The 19,919-nt window shown below is 42.9% G+C and overlaps 2 protein-coding genes across 4 annotated transcripts in view; one reads left to right on the forward strand and one right to left on the reverse strand.

The window, feature by feature from the left end:
- Positions 1 to 6,224, reverse strand: part of cyrib.L (CYFIP related Rac1 interactor B L homeolog) — a 111,769-nt gene extending 105,545 nt beyond the window's left edge. For 2 of the 3 annotated variants that reach the window (XM_041565288.1, XM_018266292.2), the window contains exon 1: positions 3,694 to 3,945. The gene's annotated coding sequence lies outside the window, so the exon portion shown is untranslated. Of the gene's footprint in view, positions 1 to 3,693; positions 3,946 to 5,919 lie in introns of those variants that run through there. The other variant, XM_018266293.2, reaches the window with a different exon arrangement.
- Positions 6,225 to 6,844: 620 nt separating this feature from the next.
- Positions 6,845 to 13,190, forward strand: 42sp50.L (Elongation factor 1-alpha L homeolog). Its single transcript, NM_001101761.2, is given in 7 exon segments — positions 6,845 to 7,039; positions 9,299 to 9,478; positions 10,145 to 10,441; positions 10,694 to 10,844; positions 11,201 to 11,457; positions 12,073 to 12,307; positions 12,942 to 13,190. Coding segments are annotated over 7 exon segments (1,392 nt in total). The 5' UTR covers positions 6,845 to 6,886; the 3' UTR covers positions 13,061 to 13,190.
- Positions 13,191 to 19,919: the final 6,729 nt, after the last annotated feature.

Consider the following 19,919-nt stretch of genomic DNA (forward strand, 5'->3'; position numbering starts at 1 on the left):
GGGGCCTATAGTAACAGTGGATAATAGTCTCTGGGAAGGGAGTGTGACTGTGGGATAGCAGGTATAGTAGGGAGAGATGGGGCCTATAGTAACAGTGGATAATAGTCTCTGGGAAGGGAATGTGACTGTGGGATAGCAGGTATAGTAGGGAGAGATGGGGCCTATAGTAACAGTGGGATAATAGTCTCTGGGAAGGGAGTGTGACTGTGGGATAGCAGGTATAGTAGGGAGAGATGGGGCCTATAGTAACAGTGGATAATAGTCTCTGGGAAGGGAGTGTGACTGTGGGATAGCAGGTATAGTAGGGAGAGATGGGGCCTATAGTAACAGTGGATAATAGTCTCTGGGAAGGGAGTGTGACTGTGGGATAGCAGGTATAGTAGGGAGAGATGGTGCCTATAGTAACAGTGGATAATAGTCTCTGGGAAGGGAGTGTGACTGTGGCATAGCAGGTATAGTAGGGAGAGATGGGGCCTATAGTAACAGTGGATAATAGTCTCTGGGAAGGGAGTGTGACTGTGGGATAGCAGGTATAGTAGGGAGAGATGGTGCCTATAGTAACAGTGGGATAATAGTCTCTGGGAAGGGAGTGTGACTGTGGGATAGCAGGTATAGTAGGGAGAGATGGTGCCTATAGTAACAGTGGGATAATAGTCTCTGGGAAGGGAGTGTGACTATGGGATAGCAGGTATAGTAGGGAGAGATGGTGCCTATAGTAACAGTGGGATAATAGTCTCTGGGAAGGGAGTGTGACTATGGGATAGCAGGTATAGTAGGGAGAGATGGTGCCTATAGTAACAGTGGATAATAGTCTCTGGGAAGGGAGTGTGACTGTGGGATAGCAGGTATAGTAGGGAGAGATGTGTCTATAGTAACAGTGGATAATAGTCTCTGGGAAGGGAGTGTGACTGTGGGATAGCAGGTATAGTAGGGAGAGATGGTGCCTATAGTAACAGTGGATAATAGTCTCTGGGAAGGGAGTGTGACTGTGGGATAGCAAGTATAGTAGGGAGAGATGGTGCCTATAGTAACAGTGGATAATAGTCTCTGGGAAGGGAGTGTGACTGTGGGATAGCAGGTATAGTAGGGAGAGATGGTGCCTATAGTAACAGTGGATAATAGTCTCTGGGAAGGGAGTGTGACTGTGGGATAGCAGGTATAGTAGGGAGAGATGGTGTCTATAGTAAAAGTGGATAATAGTCTCTGGGAAGGGAGTGTGGCTGTGGGATAGCAGGTATAGTAGGGAGAGATGGTGCCTAAAGTAACAGTGGGATAATAGTCTCTGGGAAGGGAGTGTGACTGTGGGATAGCAGGTATAGTAGGGAGAGATGGTCTCTATAGTAACAGTGGGATAATAGTCTCTGGGAAGGGAGTGTGACTGTGGGATAGCAGGTATAGTAGGGAGAGATGGGGCCTATAGTAACAGTGGATAATAGTCTCTGGGAAGGGAGTGTGACTGTGGGATAGCAGGTATAGTAGGGAGAGATGGGGCCTATAGTAAAAGTGGGATAATAGTCTCTGGGAAGGGAGTGTGACTGTGGGATAGCAGGTATAGTAGGGAGAGATGGGGCCTATAGTAACAGTGGATAATAGTCTCTGGGAAGGGAGTGTGACTGTGGGATAGCAGGTATAGTAGGGAGAGATGGGGCCTATAGTAACAGTGGATAATAGTCTCTGGGAAGGGAGTGTGACTGTGGGATAGCAGGTATAGTAGGGAGAGATGGGGCCTATAGTAACAGTGGATAATAGTCTCTGGGAAGGGAATGTGACTGTGGGATAGCAGGTATAGTAGGGAGAGATGGGGCCTATAGTAACAGTGGGATAATAGTCTCTGGGAAGGGAGTGTGACTGTGGGATAGCAGGTATAGTAGGGAGAGATGGGGCCTATAGTAACAGTGGATAATAGTCTCTGGGAAGGGAGTGTGACTGTGGGATAGCAGGATATAGTAGGGAGAGATGGGGCCTATAGTAACAGTGGATAATAGTCTCTGGGAAGGGAGTGTGACTGTGGGATAGCAGGTATAGTAGGGAGAGATGGGGCCTATAGTAACAGTGGATAATAGTCTCTGGGAAGGGAGTGTGACTGTGGCATAGCAGGTATAGTAGGGAGAGATGGGGCCTATAGTAACAGTGGATAATAGTCTCTGGGAAGGGAGTGTGACTGTGGGATAGCAGGTATAGTAGGGAGAGATGGTGCCTATAGTAACAGTGGGATAATAGTCTCTGGGAAGGGAGTGTGACTGTGGGATAGCAGGTATAGTAGGGAGAGATGGTGCCTATAGTAACAGTGGGATAATAGTCTCTGGGAAGGGAGTGTGACTATGGGATAGCAGGTATAGTAGGGAGAGATGGTGCCTATAGTAACAGTGGATAATAGTCTCTGGGAAGGGAGTGTGACTGTGGGATAGCAGGTATAGTAGGGAGAGATGTGTCTATAGTAACAGTGGATAATAGTCTCTGGGAAGGGAGTGTGACTGTGGGATAGCAGGTATAGTAGGGAGAGATGGTGCCTATAGTAACAGTGGATAATAGTCTCTGGGAAGGGAGTGTGACTGTGGATAGCAAGTATAGTAGGGAGAGATGGTGCCTATAGTAACAGTGGATAATAGTCTCTGGGAAGGGAGTGTGACTGTGGGATAGCAGGTATAGTAGGGAGAGATGGTGCCTATAGTAACAGTGGATAATAGTCTCTGGGAAGGGAGTGTGACTGTGGGATAGCAGGTATAGTAGGGAGAGATGGTGCCTATAGTAACAGTGGATAATAGTCTCTGGGAAGGGAGTGTGACTGTGGGATAACAGGTATAGTAGGGAGAGATGGTGTCTATAGTAACAGTGGATAATAGTCTCTGGGAAGGGAGTGTGACTGTGGGATAGCAGGTATAGTAGGGAGAAATAAAGAAAAGGACATAGTTGATAGATCAAAAGTACTGGCTTGACCACTCCCTGCCCAGCACCAGTTCTTACTAACAGCCAACTACAACCACACATTACTATGTGCCAGCCTGGTGAAATGTCAATGTGCATATCAACTACTAATAGCAGATCCCTGGGTCCATGTACAGTATATACATTATATTACACTATACAGACACACACATATATTCACATAGTACAGTTGATACAAATATACACTGTATTTATAGATATACACAGGGAAGAATCTGCTCCCATACAACACGGTGTATAGAGCAGTGTATGTGAAGTGTGTATAATATATATATAGTACCTGGTATATAGAGCTGTATATAGAATACAGTATTAGTCTTAGAAATATAAAACCTCTGGGTCTGTAGGTTCTTTTGGTCACCAGAACCCCATGGATACAGTTTTATGGGTCCCAGAACTGATTCCTCGACTCTATTGGGTCCCAGAACTGATTCCCAATTCTATTGGGTCCCAGAACTGATTCCAGATTCTATTGGGTCCCAGAACTGATTCCAGATTCTATTGGGTTCCAGAACTGATTCCAGATTCTATTGGGTCCCAGAACTGATTCCTCGACTCTATTGGGTCCCAGAACTGATTCCCAATTCTATTGGGTCACAAAACTGATTCCTCGACTCTATTGGGTCCCAGAACTGATTCCTCGACTCTATTGGGTCACAGAACTGATTCCTCGACTCTATTGGGTCACAGAACTGATTCCCGACTCTACTGGGTCCCTGAGAGGCATGAGATGGGGTCGGGCAGTACCTGACAGTTGTAGTTCCCGGTATAGAGGAGGCAGGTGGGGAGAGAAGCGCAGTGGTTCAGGAGGGATCAGGGATCAAGTGAGACAGTCGGCAGGTCCCCGGTAGCGACAGGTGCGCAGAGTGTTGGTGGAAGTGTCGCAGCGACTGTTGTAGGGAGAGACGCGCGGTGTCGCAGGTTCAGATTTACTGCGGGAGGTTCTTCCGGGTTGGGCAGGGGAGCGTCAGCGCTGCAGGTCGGTGGGTAAATGTCAGAGAGCGGTGGAACTAGTGACTATAAAAGGAAGAGGATGAGGAAGCCCCGGTACCTGACAATGTGACCGCCTCCTCCTGTCGCATCTTCCTCCCCTGCCTGTCGCACTTGTACCCTGGCAGTGGAAAGGTTAAGTCTTTCATTCACAGTGAATATCAGGAATATTATATAAATCTGACACGTCCCATTATACTCCCCCCCCCCACAACTGAGGGTTCTGGGAGTTGTAGTCTGACAATTGTTGTAGGGTCGCAATGTAGACATAAATTCTATTGGTTTATTGGAGCCCCCACTATGGGCACTAGAAGCTCCAGCTCTTCTTTGGGTCCAACTAAAGGGGCATTTCCCAATCCACATGGATTTCTACTGATTTCTATTGATTTCTACTGATGACCTTGAAGTTGACATTGACATTATTGCTATAGGGTGGGCTGACAATGGGACTTGTTTAAGGCTCTGCACCCCTGGGGGCTCCACTTCTATTAGTCCGTTGCCTTCATTCTGCCCTGGGGGCGTCGCTGCAGGAATGGGCACCGGTGTTTATTGGGGGGCTGTTTGGTTGTACTTGGAATTCCAGGGATTTATTTTGAGCCCCAGTCCAGACCTGAGACACTGGAAAAACTAGGGATGTATCAAATCCACTATTTTGAATTCGGCCGAAGCCCCAAATCCTTCACAAAGATTCGGACAAATACCAAACCGAATCTGAATTTGCATATGCTAATTAGCGGTGGGAAGGGGAAAACATTTTTTACTTCCTTGTTTTGTGACAAAAAGTCACAGGATTTCCCTCCCCGTCCCTAATTTGCATATGTAAATTCGGATTCGGTTCGGTCAGGCAGAAGGATTCGGCCGAATCGGAATCCGGCTGAAAAAGGCCAAATCCCAAACAGAATCCTGGATTTGGTGCATCCCTAGTAAAAAGCTAATTTGTTGTTGAACTGCAAGTAGCAGAGCCGTGAAGAGCCCGAGAGAAGGAAACCAGACATACAGGACAGACAACATCACACGGGGGCAGCTGAGAACTCATTGTAGTCTTCTGGGCCTCTGTCTGCAACTGGGGGAGGGTAAATAGATGTTGGGGTACAATCCATAGCAACCCAGAAGAACTAACAAACAATTAGCTCTGATTGGTCAGCTGCACACAGTACTTTGCAATTATACAGCAGACTAAATAGGTCTCCTTGTTTCCTATGGTGCATGCCACACTATAGAATGGGGACAGATTATCTCCATGCTTAATACTGGTCCCTAAGGACTCTTACTCACGCTCGTTTTTACCTGCGCTCCCCTGCGTTCCGTTTTTCGGCGTTCAGCGGCAGGGGAGCGCAGGAATAGACGCATTTCATTTTTTCCAATGGGGCTGTACTCATACAGGCGCGTGTAGGCGCCGAACGCAGGAAAAATGCAGCATGTTGCGTCTCAACCTGCGTTCGGTGCCTACATGCGCCTGTGTGAGTACAGCCCCATTTGAAATAATGAAATGCGTCTATTCCTGCGCTCCCCTGCCGCTGAACGCCGAAAAACGGAACGCAGGGGAGCGCAGGTCAAAACGCGCGTGAGTAAGAGCCCTTATGTAGGCTGCAATATGAGTAATGAGTACCACATTGCCTGTATGGCAGCACCCATATAAAAAAGTAAAAGTTTGATTGGTTGCTATGGATTAGGACTCCCTCCTTGTTGTGTACAGGTTGCTATGCACTACTTGTAGCCCTAGGACTGATATGGACCTTAGCTACAGTTCCTATAGGGCGACACTTTAATGCTGAATAAATATTAAAATAAATATTTAATAAAAATATTAAAATCCCATTCTGCAGGGCTAATTGGCATCAACATAGGGGCATGCTGCTGCAGACTGCGCTGGTCCCTGTGCAGCCATGCAAAATGCAACTAACTGAATTGCACGTTAGTCTTTCAGCATGTGCATTATATAAAGGGCGAGGTAGCATGTGCAAAAAAACCTGTATTTCCAACCTGTAGCTCTCAGCATTCTTATATGTACGGCCATTGGATGGGAGTTGTAGTTCAGAAACATCAAAGAAGTGTTGATGAAAGTCTTGTCAGCCAGTTATCTTTCTTCATGAAGATCCTGAAGATCTGCTTTTCTAGTCTAGCTCCTAAGGAGCTTCCAGCTGTGCATGTCTGAAAATTCCAGTGATACCCAAGAGCTTACAATCTAAGCATTATATCAGATAGCCTGAAACAATAGGAGACACACGAGGATCCAAGCACAGGGCCTCTCAAAGTCTGAGCTTTACTTGCTGTGCAGCCGCAAAAGGGAAAACATCCTCAGATGGTCAGTTTGCCTTAAAAAACATTTTGCAGTTGGTCTTTTTTTTTTTTTTTTTTAAATACACTGATTTTTGATTTACCAAATTCTGCTTTAAAATAAGTAATGAGAGGTATTGGCAACAGGTGTCAGTTGGGCTGGTAACCCACAGCAACCAATCAAAATGTAGATTTCATGACTGCAGGTGAAGCGTCAGGGCTTACAGCTGATTGGCTGCTAGTCAGGGGGTAGAATTATTATGATTACAATAAAGATGTATTTGTAAATCGCCTACATATCCCCTGGCGCTGTACAATAAATGGGCGTATACAGTGACCCTGCAGACACCGCCTTTATCTGATATAAGAATTGTCTGTAAATCGCAAGCTCTAAAGGCAACACGGAAATAGTAAATTTCTTTCTAAACCTGGAAAGTACCTGTTAACCAGCTGAGTGCTGAATAAAACCCGATGCCTTAGGCAGCAATGAGAAGGCTAGGCAAGGGCAACACTGTGGGCACTGAGGGGTTAAATGCAATAGCCGCCCTATTGATGCTGATGATAATGAGGCGCAGGTGGGGGGGGGGCTATAAAGTGCAGCTGGGCCAGAGCCACTTACCCATTAGGTTAGGGTTGTGAGTAAGTAAGTGGTTAGTAGGTTACTCGGTGCAACATGACTGACAAAGCTCCTCAGAAGACTCACTTGAACATTGTGATTATTGGACATGTTGATTCTGGGAAATCCACCACCACCGGACACCTCATCTACAAGTGCGGGGGCTTTGACCCCAGGGCCCTGGAGAAGGTGGAGGCGGCTGCTGCTCAGGTAAGTGCTCCGACCCCTCTGTTACTACTATTCAAATTTTTTTTTTTTAAATCATTTGTCACCTGACTCTTTCCAGCTTTCAAATGGGGGTCACTGACCCCATCTAAAAACAAATGCTCTGTAAGGCTACAAATGTATTGTTGTTGCTGTTTTTTATTATGACTCTCCTATTCATATTCCAGTCTCTTATTCAAATCTGTGCATGGTTGCTAGGGGAACTTGTTCCTAGCAACCAGTGCCAAAACTGGAGAGCTGCTAAATAACTCCAACCAGAATGCAAATTGTCAAACTTTTAGTATGATGTAGAGAATGATATTCTAACTTAAAGAGGTGGTTTTACTTTCAATTTTTCATGCTATCTTTTGCCTCTTTCCAGCTTTCAAAGGGGGTCACTGACCCCTTAACAAAACAAATGCAATTGTAAGGCTACAAATGTATTGTTATTGCTACTTTTTATTACTCCTCTTTCTATTCAGGCCTCTCCTATTCATATTCCAGTCTTATTCAAATTGGTATATGGTTGCTAGGGTAAATTGGGCCTAGCAACCAGTGCCAAAACTGAAGAGCTGCTGATTAAAAGCTAAATAAATCAAACCACAAATAATAAAAAAATGAAAACCAATTGCAAATTGTCTCAGAATATCACACTCTACATTATACTAAAAGTGAATTTAAAGCTGAAAACCCCGTGAGTGGGGTCCTTGAGAATAAAGTAAAGGGCTCATGAGATTGTTTTGCTTATTCCCGGGGCCCCCTCCACTTGAAAGTAAAAACCCAATAAAACCATGTGCTGCAGAAGTGATCAGTGATTGGCCGCAGTCTCCCCCCCCCAGCTGTGCCAAATCCATGGGACCTACAGGGTTTGCTCAACTTTTAACCCCTTCAGATCTGGGAGTGATGGTGCTGTGTGTTTTTCAGCAGATTAACCCAAAAACCTTGAATTTGTCACTTGTATGGTGAACTATAGCAACCAATTAGCTGCTAAGCATAACTTTAAAAGCAACTGAAGGATAAGTAATATATTTTTTTTTATTCCATTTCAAAACGATTAAATGGGGTGGTTCACTTTTGTGTTAATGTTTAGTAGTATAGAATGTCCTACTCCTAGCAACTTTGCAAGTGGTCTTCATTATCATTATTTTTAAATAGCTTTTGAATTCCTAGTCTACATCTTTCCATCTTTCAAATGGTCGCTGACCCCAGCAGCCAAAAACTCAATGCTCTGTCTGCTTACAATTTAGTTTTTATTGCTCTTTTTATTCAGTTTCTTTCAAACTGCTGCCTGGTTGCTAAGGTACACAAGGCCCTAGTAACCAGATACCTGTTAAGATTCCAAACTGGGAGAGGTTGAATGAAAAGTTAAATAACAAAAAATCTATTTTTTTTTTTTTTTTTTATGGTACTTGGTGAACAATCCCTTTAATCTGTCTGTAAATCACTAATATAAAGGCTTTTGTAACAGTGCCACCTGCTGGCCAGTTCTGACTTTACAGAATGTTGAGATCTCATTGGTATCAGACTATCTGTAGCCTCCAGGTAACACTTCGGTTGGCCTGTAAGAATGGGGTGTTTTTGGGGCACTTTTCTTTTATATTAGGGGGGGGTTCTTTTGTCTTCCAGACCCTCCCTACTAAAATGGGGTGCCCAAAACATTCTGGTCTGGGAGAGGGGCGCATGTCCCTCCATTTGTTAAACTGCGTTAGTTTTAGAAATATGGTGTAACCATGGCCTACAACTCCCAGCATCCTTAGTCAACCTATTGTGGTTTAAGAGCTGGGCCACTGCCTGTCCTGGGATCTATATACTTGGCAAGGACAGAGCACGGGCGGAGTTGTCGTCTGATACCTGCAGGGTTTTTTGCCTACTGGGGGGCTGTACATGGGGGGAGGGATGTTTAAGGGGTCCATGTGATATACAGACTAATTAAAGGGGTGTTTTTTTAAGTTAACTTTTGGTATGTTATAGTGACCAATTTTAAGGAACTTTTTTTTTTTTTTCCCCCCCAGCTTTCAAATTTGGAGTCACTGACTACAAATGTGTTATAGTTGCTGCTTTTTATTCCTCATCTTTCTATTCAGGCCTCTCCTATTCATATTCCAGTCTCTTATTCAAATCAATGCATGGTTGCTAGGGGAATTTGGATCCTAACAACCAGACTGCTGAAATTGCTGTTTACTCAACAACTAACATGTCTGGTGCTTGGGGTCCAGGGTAAAGTTTCTCTTGCCCAATAGTCACAAGTAATGATTTGCTTTCTAGCTTGGCAAGAGCTCCTTCAAGTTTGCCTGGATCCTGGATAAGCTGAAGGCTGAGAGGGAGCGAGGAATCACCATCGACATCTCCCTATGGAAGTTCCAGACCAACAGGTTCACAATCACCATAATCGATGCCCCGGGGCACAGGGACTTCATTAAGAACATGATCACGGGCACCTCTCAGGTAATTGTACAGCTCAGCTGGGCCGCTACTAAGGTCTTCTTCTGCTCTGCTGGGTATAGGTCTTGCATACTAAATCCTATAATTGTTACACTGGTTGTCTTGTGTCCTACAGTAGAAGCCACAGACAAAGAAAGTCATCATGGAAGAGACCTGAAAACTAGACATTCTCCTGCTTGCACCTAGTGGCATTGACTTTTGGGGAAGAAGACACTGGCACACAGAAGCTAGTAACAGCAGGGTTATACCCTTGCGTGTTTATTCTGCAAACGTGCAACGTTTCGGGGGTCAGACCCCTTTGTCAAGCAAAGGGGTCTGACCCCGAAACGTTGCACGTTTGCAGAATAAACACGCAAGGGTATAACCCTGCTGTTACTAGCTTCTGTGTGCCAGTGTCTTCTTGGACAATTTGCTGAGGGGGGTGCCGATCCCTCCAACACCGTGCACCAGGCGTCGAATTGCTGAAGGCCAGGGTTGAGCGGGCTACACTACATTGCATTGACTCTTGGGGGTCACTTTACACTATGGGCTACTCTACCCTAGTGACTTGTAGCACATTTTATTGGTGGGGTAACAAGATTCCATGAGGAATGGGGGGGGGCTGACCCATAAATGTAGGTTCTGTTAAGCTTACAAATATATTGATTAGTTCTTCGGTTTATATCGTAGGCAGATGTTGCTCTCCTGGTGGTCTCTGCGGCTACAGGGGAATTTGAGGCCGGTGTGTCCAGAAATGGCCAAACAAGGGAACATGCTCTTCTGGCCTACACCATGGGGGTCAAGCAACTGATCGTCTGCGTGAACAAAATGGATCTGACGGACCCTCCCTACAGCCACAAGAGATTTGATGAAGTTGTCAGGAATGTGATGGTCTATCTGAAAAAGATTGGGTACAACCCGGCTACCATCCCCTTCGTGCCTGTGTCTGGCTGGACGGGAGAGAATATATCTTCGCCCAGTCAAAAGGTACCAAATCTTAATTTCAATTAGCAGCTGAGTGACCTCAAACCACTAAATGTGATCACCCCATTATACGTTCTGCTTCAGAAGTTCTGTCCAACCTTTGCATGACGTCAACTTCTCTGACCAGTTGGGTCACTGTGTAAAATATGTACAACAGGGATGAAGGTAAATATTTCTAAGACTTGGTCCTACAAGTTGGAAGGTGAACTGCCCCCTTGTAAGACACTAATTTGTCAAATGTTTCTTCCGCTCTAGATGGGTTGGTTTAAAGGTTGGAAGGTGAAACGAAAAGATGGCTTTACAAAGGGCCAATCCCTCTTGGAGGTTCTGGATGCGCTTGTACCTCCAGTGAGGCCGGCAAATAAGCCTCTGCGGCTCCCGCTGCAGGATGTATACAAGATAGGGGGTAAGTCCAACACTCAGAACTGGAATCTGCATGTCTTACAGAGCAAGTCAAATTAGATCACTCTGGAGAACCAATGCTTTTCAAAGTCTTTTATTGAATTGCACTACATGTTTTGGATCATGTTGATCCTTCCTCAGGTGCTAGTGTTCAGTGATTATTCCACTGGCCAAGGGAACAGTCAAGTAGCCATTACCTCATAGGACTTTGTTTGGCTCTACAATGAAGCTGCACAATTCCCCCAAAGAGTAATGTATGGCTACAACATAGGGGGTTTAGTTGGGCCCCAAAAAGTCTGGGGGGGGGACTGACTTTAGTGCTTATAAAACCATGCCTCTAATGCTTTTCTTCTTCTTTAGGCATTGGTACAGTCCCTGTGGGCAAGATAGAAACTGGGATTCTGAAGCCAGGCATGACCATCTCCTTTGCACCGTCTGGTTTCTCAGCTGAAGTTAAATCCATAGAAATGCACCACGAGCCGCTTCAGATGGCCTTCCCAGGGTTCAACATCGGATTCAATGTCAAGAACATTGCTGTGAAAAGTCTAAAGCGTGGCAATGTGGCGGGCAATTCAAAGAGTGACCCACCGACTGAGGCCTCCAGCTTCACTGCCCAGGTAATGGTGGTCTGGTATATGAAATCCCAAGAGGTTCTTCTACCATCTCATGATACCCTAGATCTTCTGGTACTACTGAGGGGACAAATTCCATGACCCAAGTAACATTGTACATCTTGCCGATCTGGTACATTACTTGACAGTTTGAAGTCCACTGAGATCCATGACTTGGTATAGGTCCTCTTACAGTTCCATCCAGCTTTATATAGATGCGTGGGCCCTAATCAGATTAGGGAAAGGGAGTCCCTACCATCATAACTCCTCAAACAGTTGGGTCAGATCACATAGGTTGAAAACATGTTAAAACCATGTATCTTCTTCATCTGGCCAATAATTCTAACGGGACTCCTGATCCATAAAGGTGCAGGAGGCTATACTTTACCTGCAGAAACCTTTACGTAGTCTTCCAACCTCTATATAGCACATTGTGGTCACTGTTTTTGAGATGACCTTCCTGAATACAGGTATTTCTAGGCTGTTGTGGAGATGGTGCTTACAAGAAGTGGTACAAGAAGCTTCAATTGACTAGTCAAGGGCAGGCAACTGAACTGATACTTTTTCTATGTCCATGGCAACGTGTACACGCCACCTCATGTCTGTCCACTCTTCTTGCAGGTGATCATTCTGAACCACCCGGGCTTTATCAAAGCCGGATATTCACCGGTTATCGACTGTCACACTGCACACATCACATGCCAGTTTGCAGAACTGCAGGAAAAGATTGACAGGCGGACTGGCAAAAAGCTAGAGGACAACCCGGGGCTACTGAAATCTGGAGATGCCGCCATCATAACCCTGAAGCCCATCAAGCCCTTCTGTGTGGAGAGGTTCTTTGATTATCCACCTCTAGGTCTGTTGCTGAGTCCATAATGTTTCCCTGAAAGCCCTACTCTTATTTGCACCCTTGGCTCTATTGCCCAGTGAGTACAGTGTGTAGTCTCAGTGGGTGATGCCAAAGGACACTTGGGGGCAGATTTATCAAGGGTTGAATCTTTAATTCATGGGCATCTTGAAACGCCCATGAACTCTAAATTCAACCGATCTAAGTTTTATTAAAAAGAAATCAAATTTTCTAAACGCTGGTGAATGGGATCGACTTGAATCTAGTTTGATTCGAATTTTAAAAACTTCCAAGTTAATTCTAATCGAATTAGATTTGAAGCAGATGTCGGAAGGCTGCAAACAACGCAAAATGATCCCAGGACGCCTCCCATTGACTAAAACAGCAATTCGGTAGGTTTTAGGTGGCAAATAGTCGAATTAGAGTTCTTAAAGAAACTCTCAAATTAGATTTTTTTTTTTTTTTTTTTAAAAATCGGTCAAATTTGACAGTTGACCATAAACTGAAAGTTTCTAATTAATTTCAACCCTTAAAATCTGCCCCTTGGTGTATTTCAGTGCTAGGGGTGCAAATCTCAAACGTTCAGTGCTACTGGGTCAGACTTACTAGTTTTTGCTTTAATACAAGTGATCTTTTGTTACAGGGAGGTTTGCAGCCCGAGACCTAAAACAGACTGTTGCCGTCGGGGTTGTGAAGTCGGTGGAGCACAAAGCTGGAGCTGCTGCCAGGAGACAAGTCCAAAAACCAGTGTTGGTGAAGTGACTTTATGCAGAATTGGAGACGTAAAGAAAGTGCTTAGGCCGGAGCAGGCCACTAATTTATTTTTTGTTTGGTTGTGACAGTTTTACATGACAGTGAAAAGGAAACTGTTGTATGTAAAGTAAATAAACTGTGCAAGTAACGGCATTTGTCAGTCTTCTCTGAACAGGAGATTCTATAGGGGGTTTGGGTAATGGACATAAGATTCCTCTGTGTATAGACTCTGCTTTCCCCTGTTTTAGCTCAGTTACAACTGGTATAAAAATAAAAACTGGGTCAATAGGCTGTGCCAAATAAAAGATGCATCAAATATAATTAGGCAAAAATGTAATGTATAAAGCAGGGATCCCCAACCTCTTGAACCTGTGAGCCAACGTTCAGAAGTAACGAGTTGGGGAGCAACACTAGCATGAAAAATGTTCTTGGGGTGACAAGTGCTGTGATTGGCCAGTCAACCTACATTGAGGCTCTGTATGGCACTGCACCTGGTTTTTATACAACCAAAACTTCTAAGTCAGGAATTCAAAAATGATCACCTGCTTTGAGGCCACTGGGAGCAACATGTTACTCACGAGCTACTGGTTGGGGATCACTGGTATAAAGGCTGGAGTGACTGGATGTGTAACACAATAGCCAGAACATCCTAGAGGTGCAGATTAGCCTATTGACAATTGTCTGTACTAAATGTCTGTACTAAATCTTCTGACCAGCAACTAACCATTCAGATTAATGGGAAACTAGCATGAAAAAAATACGCCTCAATCCTTCTAAATTTTTTAAAATTCTGTACAACTAAAAATTCTGGTCTATTTGTGAAATCCACTTCTCCACCCTCCTCCTCTCGGCTTCTGTTTCTCTTCATACAGGAGTTGGGAGTCTGATTTTGAGCCGGGGGGGGGCTTATTTTGCCTAAATGTATTGGGGCTCACTTATAGATCCCCCCCCCATCCTATAACATATATTGGATCTAACTGTCAATGAATAACTGACACCCAACTGCTGGATAAAAGACAGTTGCTGAGAGAGGGATAGTGCAGATAAACTTGATTTCAGAAACATGTAAGGCAACTTATTTCAGTATGATGAAGCTTATAATAATTTTCACAATAGTTCCCCTTTAATATGAAGTTGGGAGAACAATTCACTAGGGATGGGCGAATTTGACCCATTTTGCCAAAAATTTGCCGCCGGCGAAATGTTGCAGACGCCCATTAAAGTCTATGGGTGTCAAAATTTTGTTGCACATCAATTTTTTTATATTTTTTTTAAATTTTTTTTGACGCACCCCGCCATACAAATCTATGGGCATCATTTTTTTGGTGAAACGAGGCGAAAAGTTCGTCCATCCCTACAATTCACACTATGCTCAGGCCATTAATTGACAAGAAGGCAATTATAGGAAACATGTCTGACAAATGGTGAGTCACATAGGAAATACATGCAGAGACATGACTGGCAGCCAATCTAAATCTTAACCTTTCTGACCATTCACTAAGGTACGAAAAATATCGGGACCCTCCACACTGGGGGCCACAAGGGACAACTGTTCAGTGAGTTTGTAATTGATCCTTAAAGTGAACCATCATGAAAATAAAGTTTTTAAGCTTCATCATACTGAAGAAACTTTCGAAAATTATATTCAGTGTCTCAGCATCTGTTTCTCTTCATTCTCTCTTCATGCAGCAGTTTGGTGTCAGATAATCATTGACAGTTAGATCCAATATATATTATAGGGGGGGCTCCTTTTGCCTAGAAGATGTATTAGAGCTCACTCTAACTGATTCCAATACAAACAATCTAACAAAATAACTGCCTTTTGCACAAATCCTGCATGTAGAGAGACATGATGTCTGGTGAGTTTAATAGAGTGAGCTCTAATACATCTTCTAGGCAAAAGGAGCCCCCCTATAAGATATATTGGGTCAACAATCATCTGACACCCAACTGCTGCATGAAGAGAAACCAATGCAGAGAGGTATATTGAAGATAAACTTAAAACTGTACAGAATTCAATCAATTGTGTTTAGATAAAAGCTAATTTCAGTATTCTGATGCTTATTTTCTCGATTGTTCTCAGCAGCATCTCTGGAGTATCAGCAACTATTGTATCAATTCTTAACTGCCTGTAATGAAACTCAGGGATTCTGCTCAGCAGGGACAAAGAAATGTATCAACTAAATGTGTCAATTTAGAACAGTTTACAGGGTCGGTGACCCCCTCACAGAGCTGCTTTAGGTGAAAAATGACTTCTTTAAAATTAGAAAAAGTCACACATAAGTCACACATAGAAAGTCATTTGAAAAAGTCTATTTCTGGTGATCTATCTGAAAACAACTAGTTGTTTGAAGGTGAAGCACCTCTATATAAGGGGCAACCTGTGCTCCTAATGAACAGTAGGGTTGTCCGTATGGGGCAGAATATTGGGGCAGCTGAAGACATTGCTGCTTTGGGACCCTGGGTTTGATCTGACAAGGACACCAGTCCATTTCATGAAGTCATTCCAATACATAATACATATTGCTTTGCCCTCTAGTACGTGTGCATTTGATTGCAAGTTCTTCTACAGCATGGACTTGTATCAATGAACACATTCTGTAAAGCTCTGCAAATTTCTCTATATAAAGAATTTGATTACAGGCATAGAAAACAAAGGATTGGTCCAGTCATTGCTGCTGAGCTTCTTGTTCTGGGTCTAGGCATTGCCACTACCTGGGCTGATTGCTGTAGTTGAGCCCTGTACAATACAACTGCCTGCAGGATATGACTGTGCCACCAACCAATGTAGTTGTAGCCAATGGGCATTGAGATGTTTGTGCCCAGAACTCTGGCCAATCACAGGGGAGTAATGTACAACTGACTGTGACTTAATAACCCAGAGATTTCCCTATGGAATGGCTCTCACTATCAGTTTTACCTGCACAAGTAGCATAACCAGCACTCTGATGTGACTGTCATAAACATCACACATCATAAACATGAAACCTCCTTACTAATCCCCTCTCCTTTATCTGAAGCTTGATTGGTTCTCCTATAAAGTGTCTCCATTTTTGCTCCACTATCCTTACTAACTAATCCCCTCTTAAAGGGGCCCCTCTCCTTTATAGGAGAACCAATCAAACTTCAGATAAAGACGATGGGCCCCTTTAAGAGGGGATTAAGTAGGTAGAATAATAGAGCACAAATGGAGACACTTTATAAGAGAACTAATCAAACTTTAGATAAAGTGTCTCCATTTTTGCTCTACTATCCTTACTAACTAATCCCCTCTTAAAGGGGCTATGTTTGGGGTAGCCGAGGATGAGTAGAGTATAACAGTGCTTTATTAGCCCCTCTCCTTTATCTGAAGTTTGATTGGTCCTATAAATTGTCTCCATTTTTGCTCTACTATCCTTACTAAATCCCTCTTAAAGGGGCCCCCCTCTTTTATACGAAGTTTGATTGGTCCTATAAATTGTCTCCATTTTTGCTCTACCATCCTTACTAATCTCCTCTTAAAGGGGCCCCTCTCCTTTATTTGAAGTTTGATTGGGTCTCCTATAAAGTCTCTCCATTTGTGCTCTACTATCCTTACTAACAAATCCCCTCTTAAAGGGGCCCCTCTCCTTTATCTGAAGTGAGTTTTCCTATAAAGTGTCTCCATTTTTACTCTACTACCCTTATCAACTAATCGCTCTTAAAGGGGCCCTCGCATCCCTCTGACTATAACTTCCAGTGCTGAAGGAACTGAATATAGAAATCTCTCCTTGAACATCTGCCTCAAATGCCTCTCTGGGCGTAAAAGAGACCCCTAGAAAGTGGCATTTTCATTACCGCCAGCCAGGGGTGCGCCAACTAAATATATATTTATTCACATTTTTTTTGGGGCTCACCCAACACACACGACACACAATAATGACACAAATGCTCTTGTTGGATTGACGTTAAAACATTTTTTTATTATTCTATATTATGGAATGGTTAATAAAAATGAGCTTACAGGCTACTGTACCATGTGCTGGGAGTACTGAGCAAGGGCATTACTGCGGCTGATAATCCTACACTCTCGTCTCACGTGTGTGCGCTTTCCCTTTAACTCCACCTGATATGATGTCGCCAGAATAACTGCAAATAAATAGGACTTCTCCATGCAAAGTCTCATTGGTTTCTGTTTTTGAATTTTATAAATTTATTCATAAAAGCCAGAACCAATCAAAAAGTACTAAAAAAAAAGGGAGGAAACCTCTTCCCCCCCCCCCCAAAAAAACTAGGAAATATAAATAAAGTCAATTTTACATGCAGAAATTATGTGCCTTATAGCTACGATAGGCATTGGTTCCCAAAATAAATCCGTTAACCCAAGTGCATATTAATAGGGAAAGGGTTCAAATGCCTTTTAGCTTAGTCAGTCCGGGGTTCATTGGGGCAACTGTAATGAATACACAATGATTTTAATAGTCTGTTTAAGGCGGAGTTCCCCTTTAAATTAATCCTTAGTACGTTATAGAACGTTTTATTCTTAGATACCTTTCAATTGGTCTTCTGTTTTTTAATTACAGGCATAGGATCGGTTATCCAGAAACCCGTTATGGAGAAAGCTCTGAATTACAGGAAGACCATATCCCACAGAGTCCATTTATATCATATAATTCAAATGTTTAAAATGATTTCCTTTTTCTGTGTAATAATAAAACAGGAGCTTGTACTTGATCCCAACTAAGATATAATTAATCCTTATTGGAAGCAAAACCAGCCTATTGGATTTATTTCATGTTTATATGATTTTCTAGTAGACTTAAGGTATGAAGATCCAAATTACAGAAAGATCCATTATCTGGAAAGCCCCAGGTCACTAGCATTCTAGATAACAGGTCCCATACCTGTATCTGCCTTCCTCTTCTGCATCTTTTCAGCTTTCAAATGGGGGTCACTGACCCTGGCAACCTTATACTATTGCTCTGTGAGGCTAAAATGTTATTCTTACTTTTTTTTCGTTATCTTTCTATTTAGACCCATCCATCTTCCATGCCGCCATTCACAGCACTGCCTGGTTGTTAGGGGAACTTGGACCCCTAGCAACCAGATAGGCTGCTGAAATTCCAAGCTAAATCATTTAAAAAAAACCAAAGGACCAATTGCAAACTGTCTTACACTATCCCTATCTGCATTATACAAACAGTTAATTTAAGGTGAAACTTATCCCTTTAAGACATGAGTTGTATCCACAGAGTTCTCCCTCACCCCTTCCCAAACTAAAAAGCTACCACAGATCGCCCCACTGACAATGATTTGGAATCACGCGATTGTTCACGTAAGGAGACGCGTGTAGACGGGACTCCGCCCCCTACCTAGAACCGATCGCTGGAGACTCCCTCCAGCTTTAATCGCATTTTGTTAAGAGCCAATAAGCTTCTCTATCACTAGCCATATACATAAAAGTCACCCTTACCTTGAATAATTTATGGTACAGGTTAAATTATATACAAAGAAATGATAATTGTACATAGCCGTGGTACTAATGATATTTATTACCGAGACGCCATATTTAACACTGTCTGTTCCATGTAGTCGTTTACATGGGGGAAAAAAATAGAATCTCTGCGTCGCACCCCGTTGGCCCCCATTAAAATAGATCAGGACTACAACGAGTAAATCCTGTTTGTTTAAAGGCAGGTTTCAAGTAGGCTGGAATGGGATTAAGAAATGCATGCATAGTGTAAACCAATATCGTTTAGCAGTCGTCCCACGAAATAAACCGGAAATGTTCTATCTATATATATATATAGAGAGAGAGAGAGAGAGACTGGTGTGTGTGTGTATATATATATTTATATATGTATATCCTTCTAACAAAAGAAGTCTTTAGATAGAAATATAGCTTTAGTTTTCTGTACTACTTGTAGGAAAGTGGAGGCGGCCGATGAGTAGGGAACAGACACATTAATACCATCAAATAGTTAAAATCTACACGGGATTTTGCCATGGATACAATAAATTCCTAGAGGCCCATTTATCAAAGTCCGAATTTATCGAAATATTTTCTAAATACAACTCCGCAAAGGTTTTTTCTCCTTATTTATTAATACACTTTACGGAAATTTTGTTTGCGTACGAATGTATCGGATTTTCAACCCGAAAACTGATTTTTGCTCAAAAACCACAAAATCTTTGGATTATTGCACAAAACCCGGTGCAGATCCAAATATCTTTGGGACTTCTCCCATTGACTTATCTGCAACCTCGGCAGGTCTGAGATGCCAGATTTTCGGATTCTGACATTCCATCCTCGGGGTTTAATAAATCCAGAAAAATATATAGGTTTTTTTTTTCCACTAAATATTAGGGTTTTATACTTAAAGGGAAACAATCGCAAAAATGAAAATTTAAAATAAGCTTTATCATACTGAAATAAGAAACTTTCTAAATACAATCAATTAAATATTCTGCATTGTTTCTGAAATAATCAAGTTTATCTTCACTATTCCTCTCTCAGCATCTGTTTGTCTTCATTCTCTCTTCATGCAGCAGTTGGGTGTCAGATAATCATTGACAGTTAGATCCAATATATCTTATAGGGGGGATTTTTTTTGCCTAGAAGATGTATTAGAGCTCACTCTATTAAACTCACCAGACATCATGTCTCTCTACATGCAGGATTTGTGCAAAAGGCAGTTATTTTGTTAGATTTTGTTTGTACTGGAATCAGTTATTTGAGTGAGCTCTAATACATCTTCTAGGCAAAAGGAGCCCCCCTATAAGATATATTGGATCTAACTGTCAATGAATATCTGACACCCAACTGCTGCATGAAGAGAGAATGAAGAGAAACAGATGCTGAGAGAGGAATAGTGAAGATAAACTTGATTATTTCAGAAACAATGCAGAA

Source organism: Xenopus laevis, chromosome 6L (assembly GCF_017654675.1).
Source record: "Xenopus laevis strain J_2021 chromosome 6L, Xenopus_laevis_v10.1, whole genome shotgun sequence".
Taxonomy (NCBI): domain Eukaryota; kingdom Metazoa; phylum Chordata; class Amphibia; order Anura; family Pipidae; genus Xenopus; species Xenopus laevis.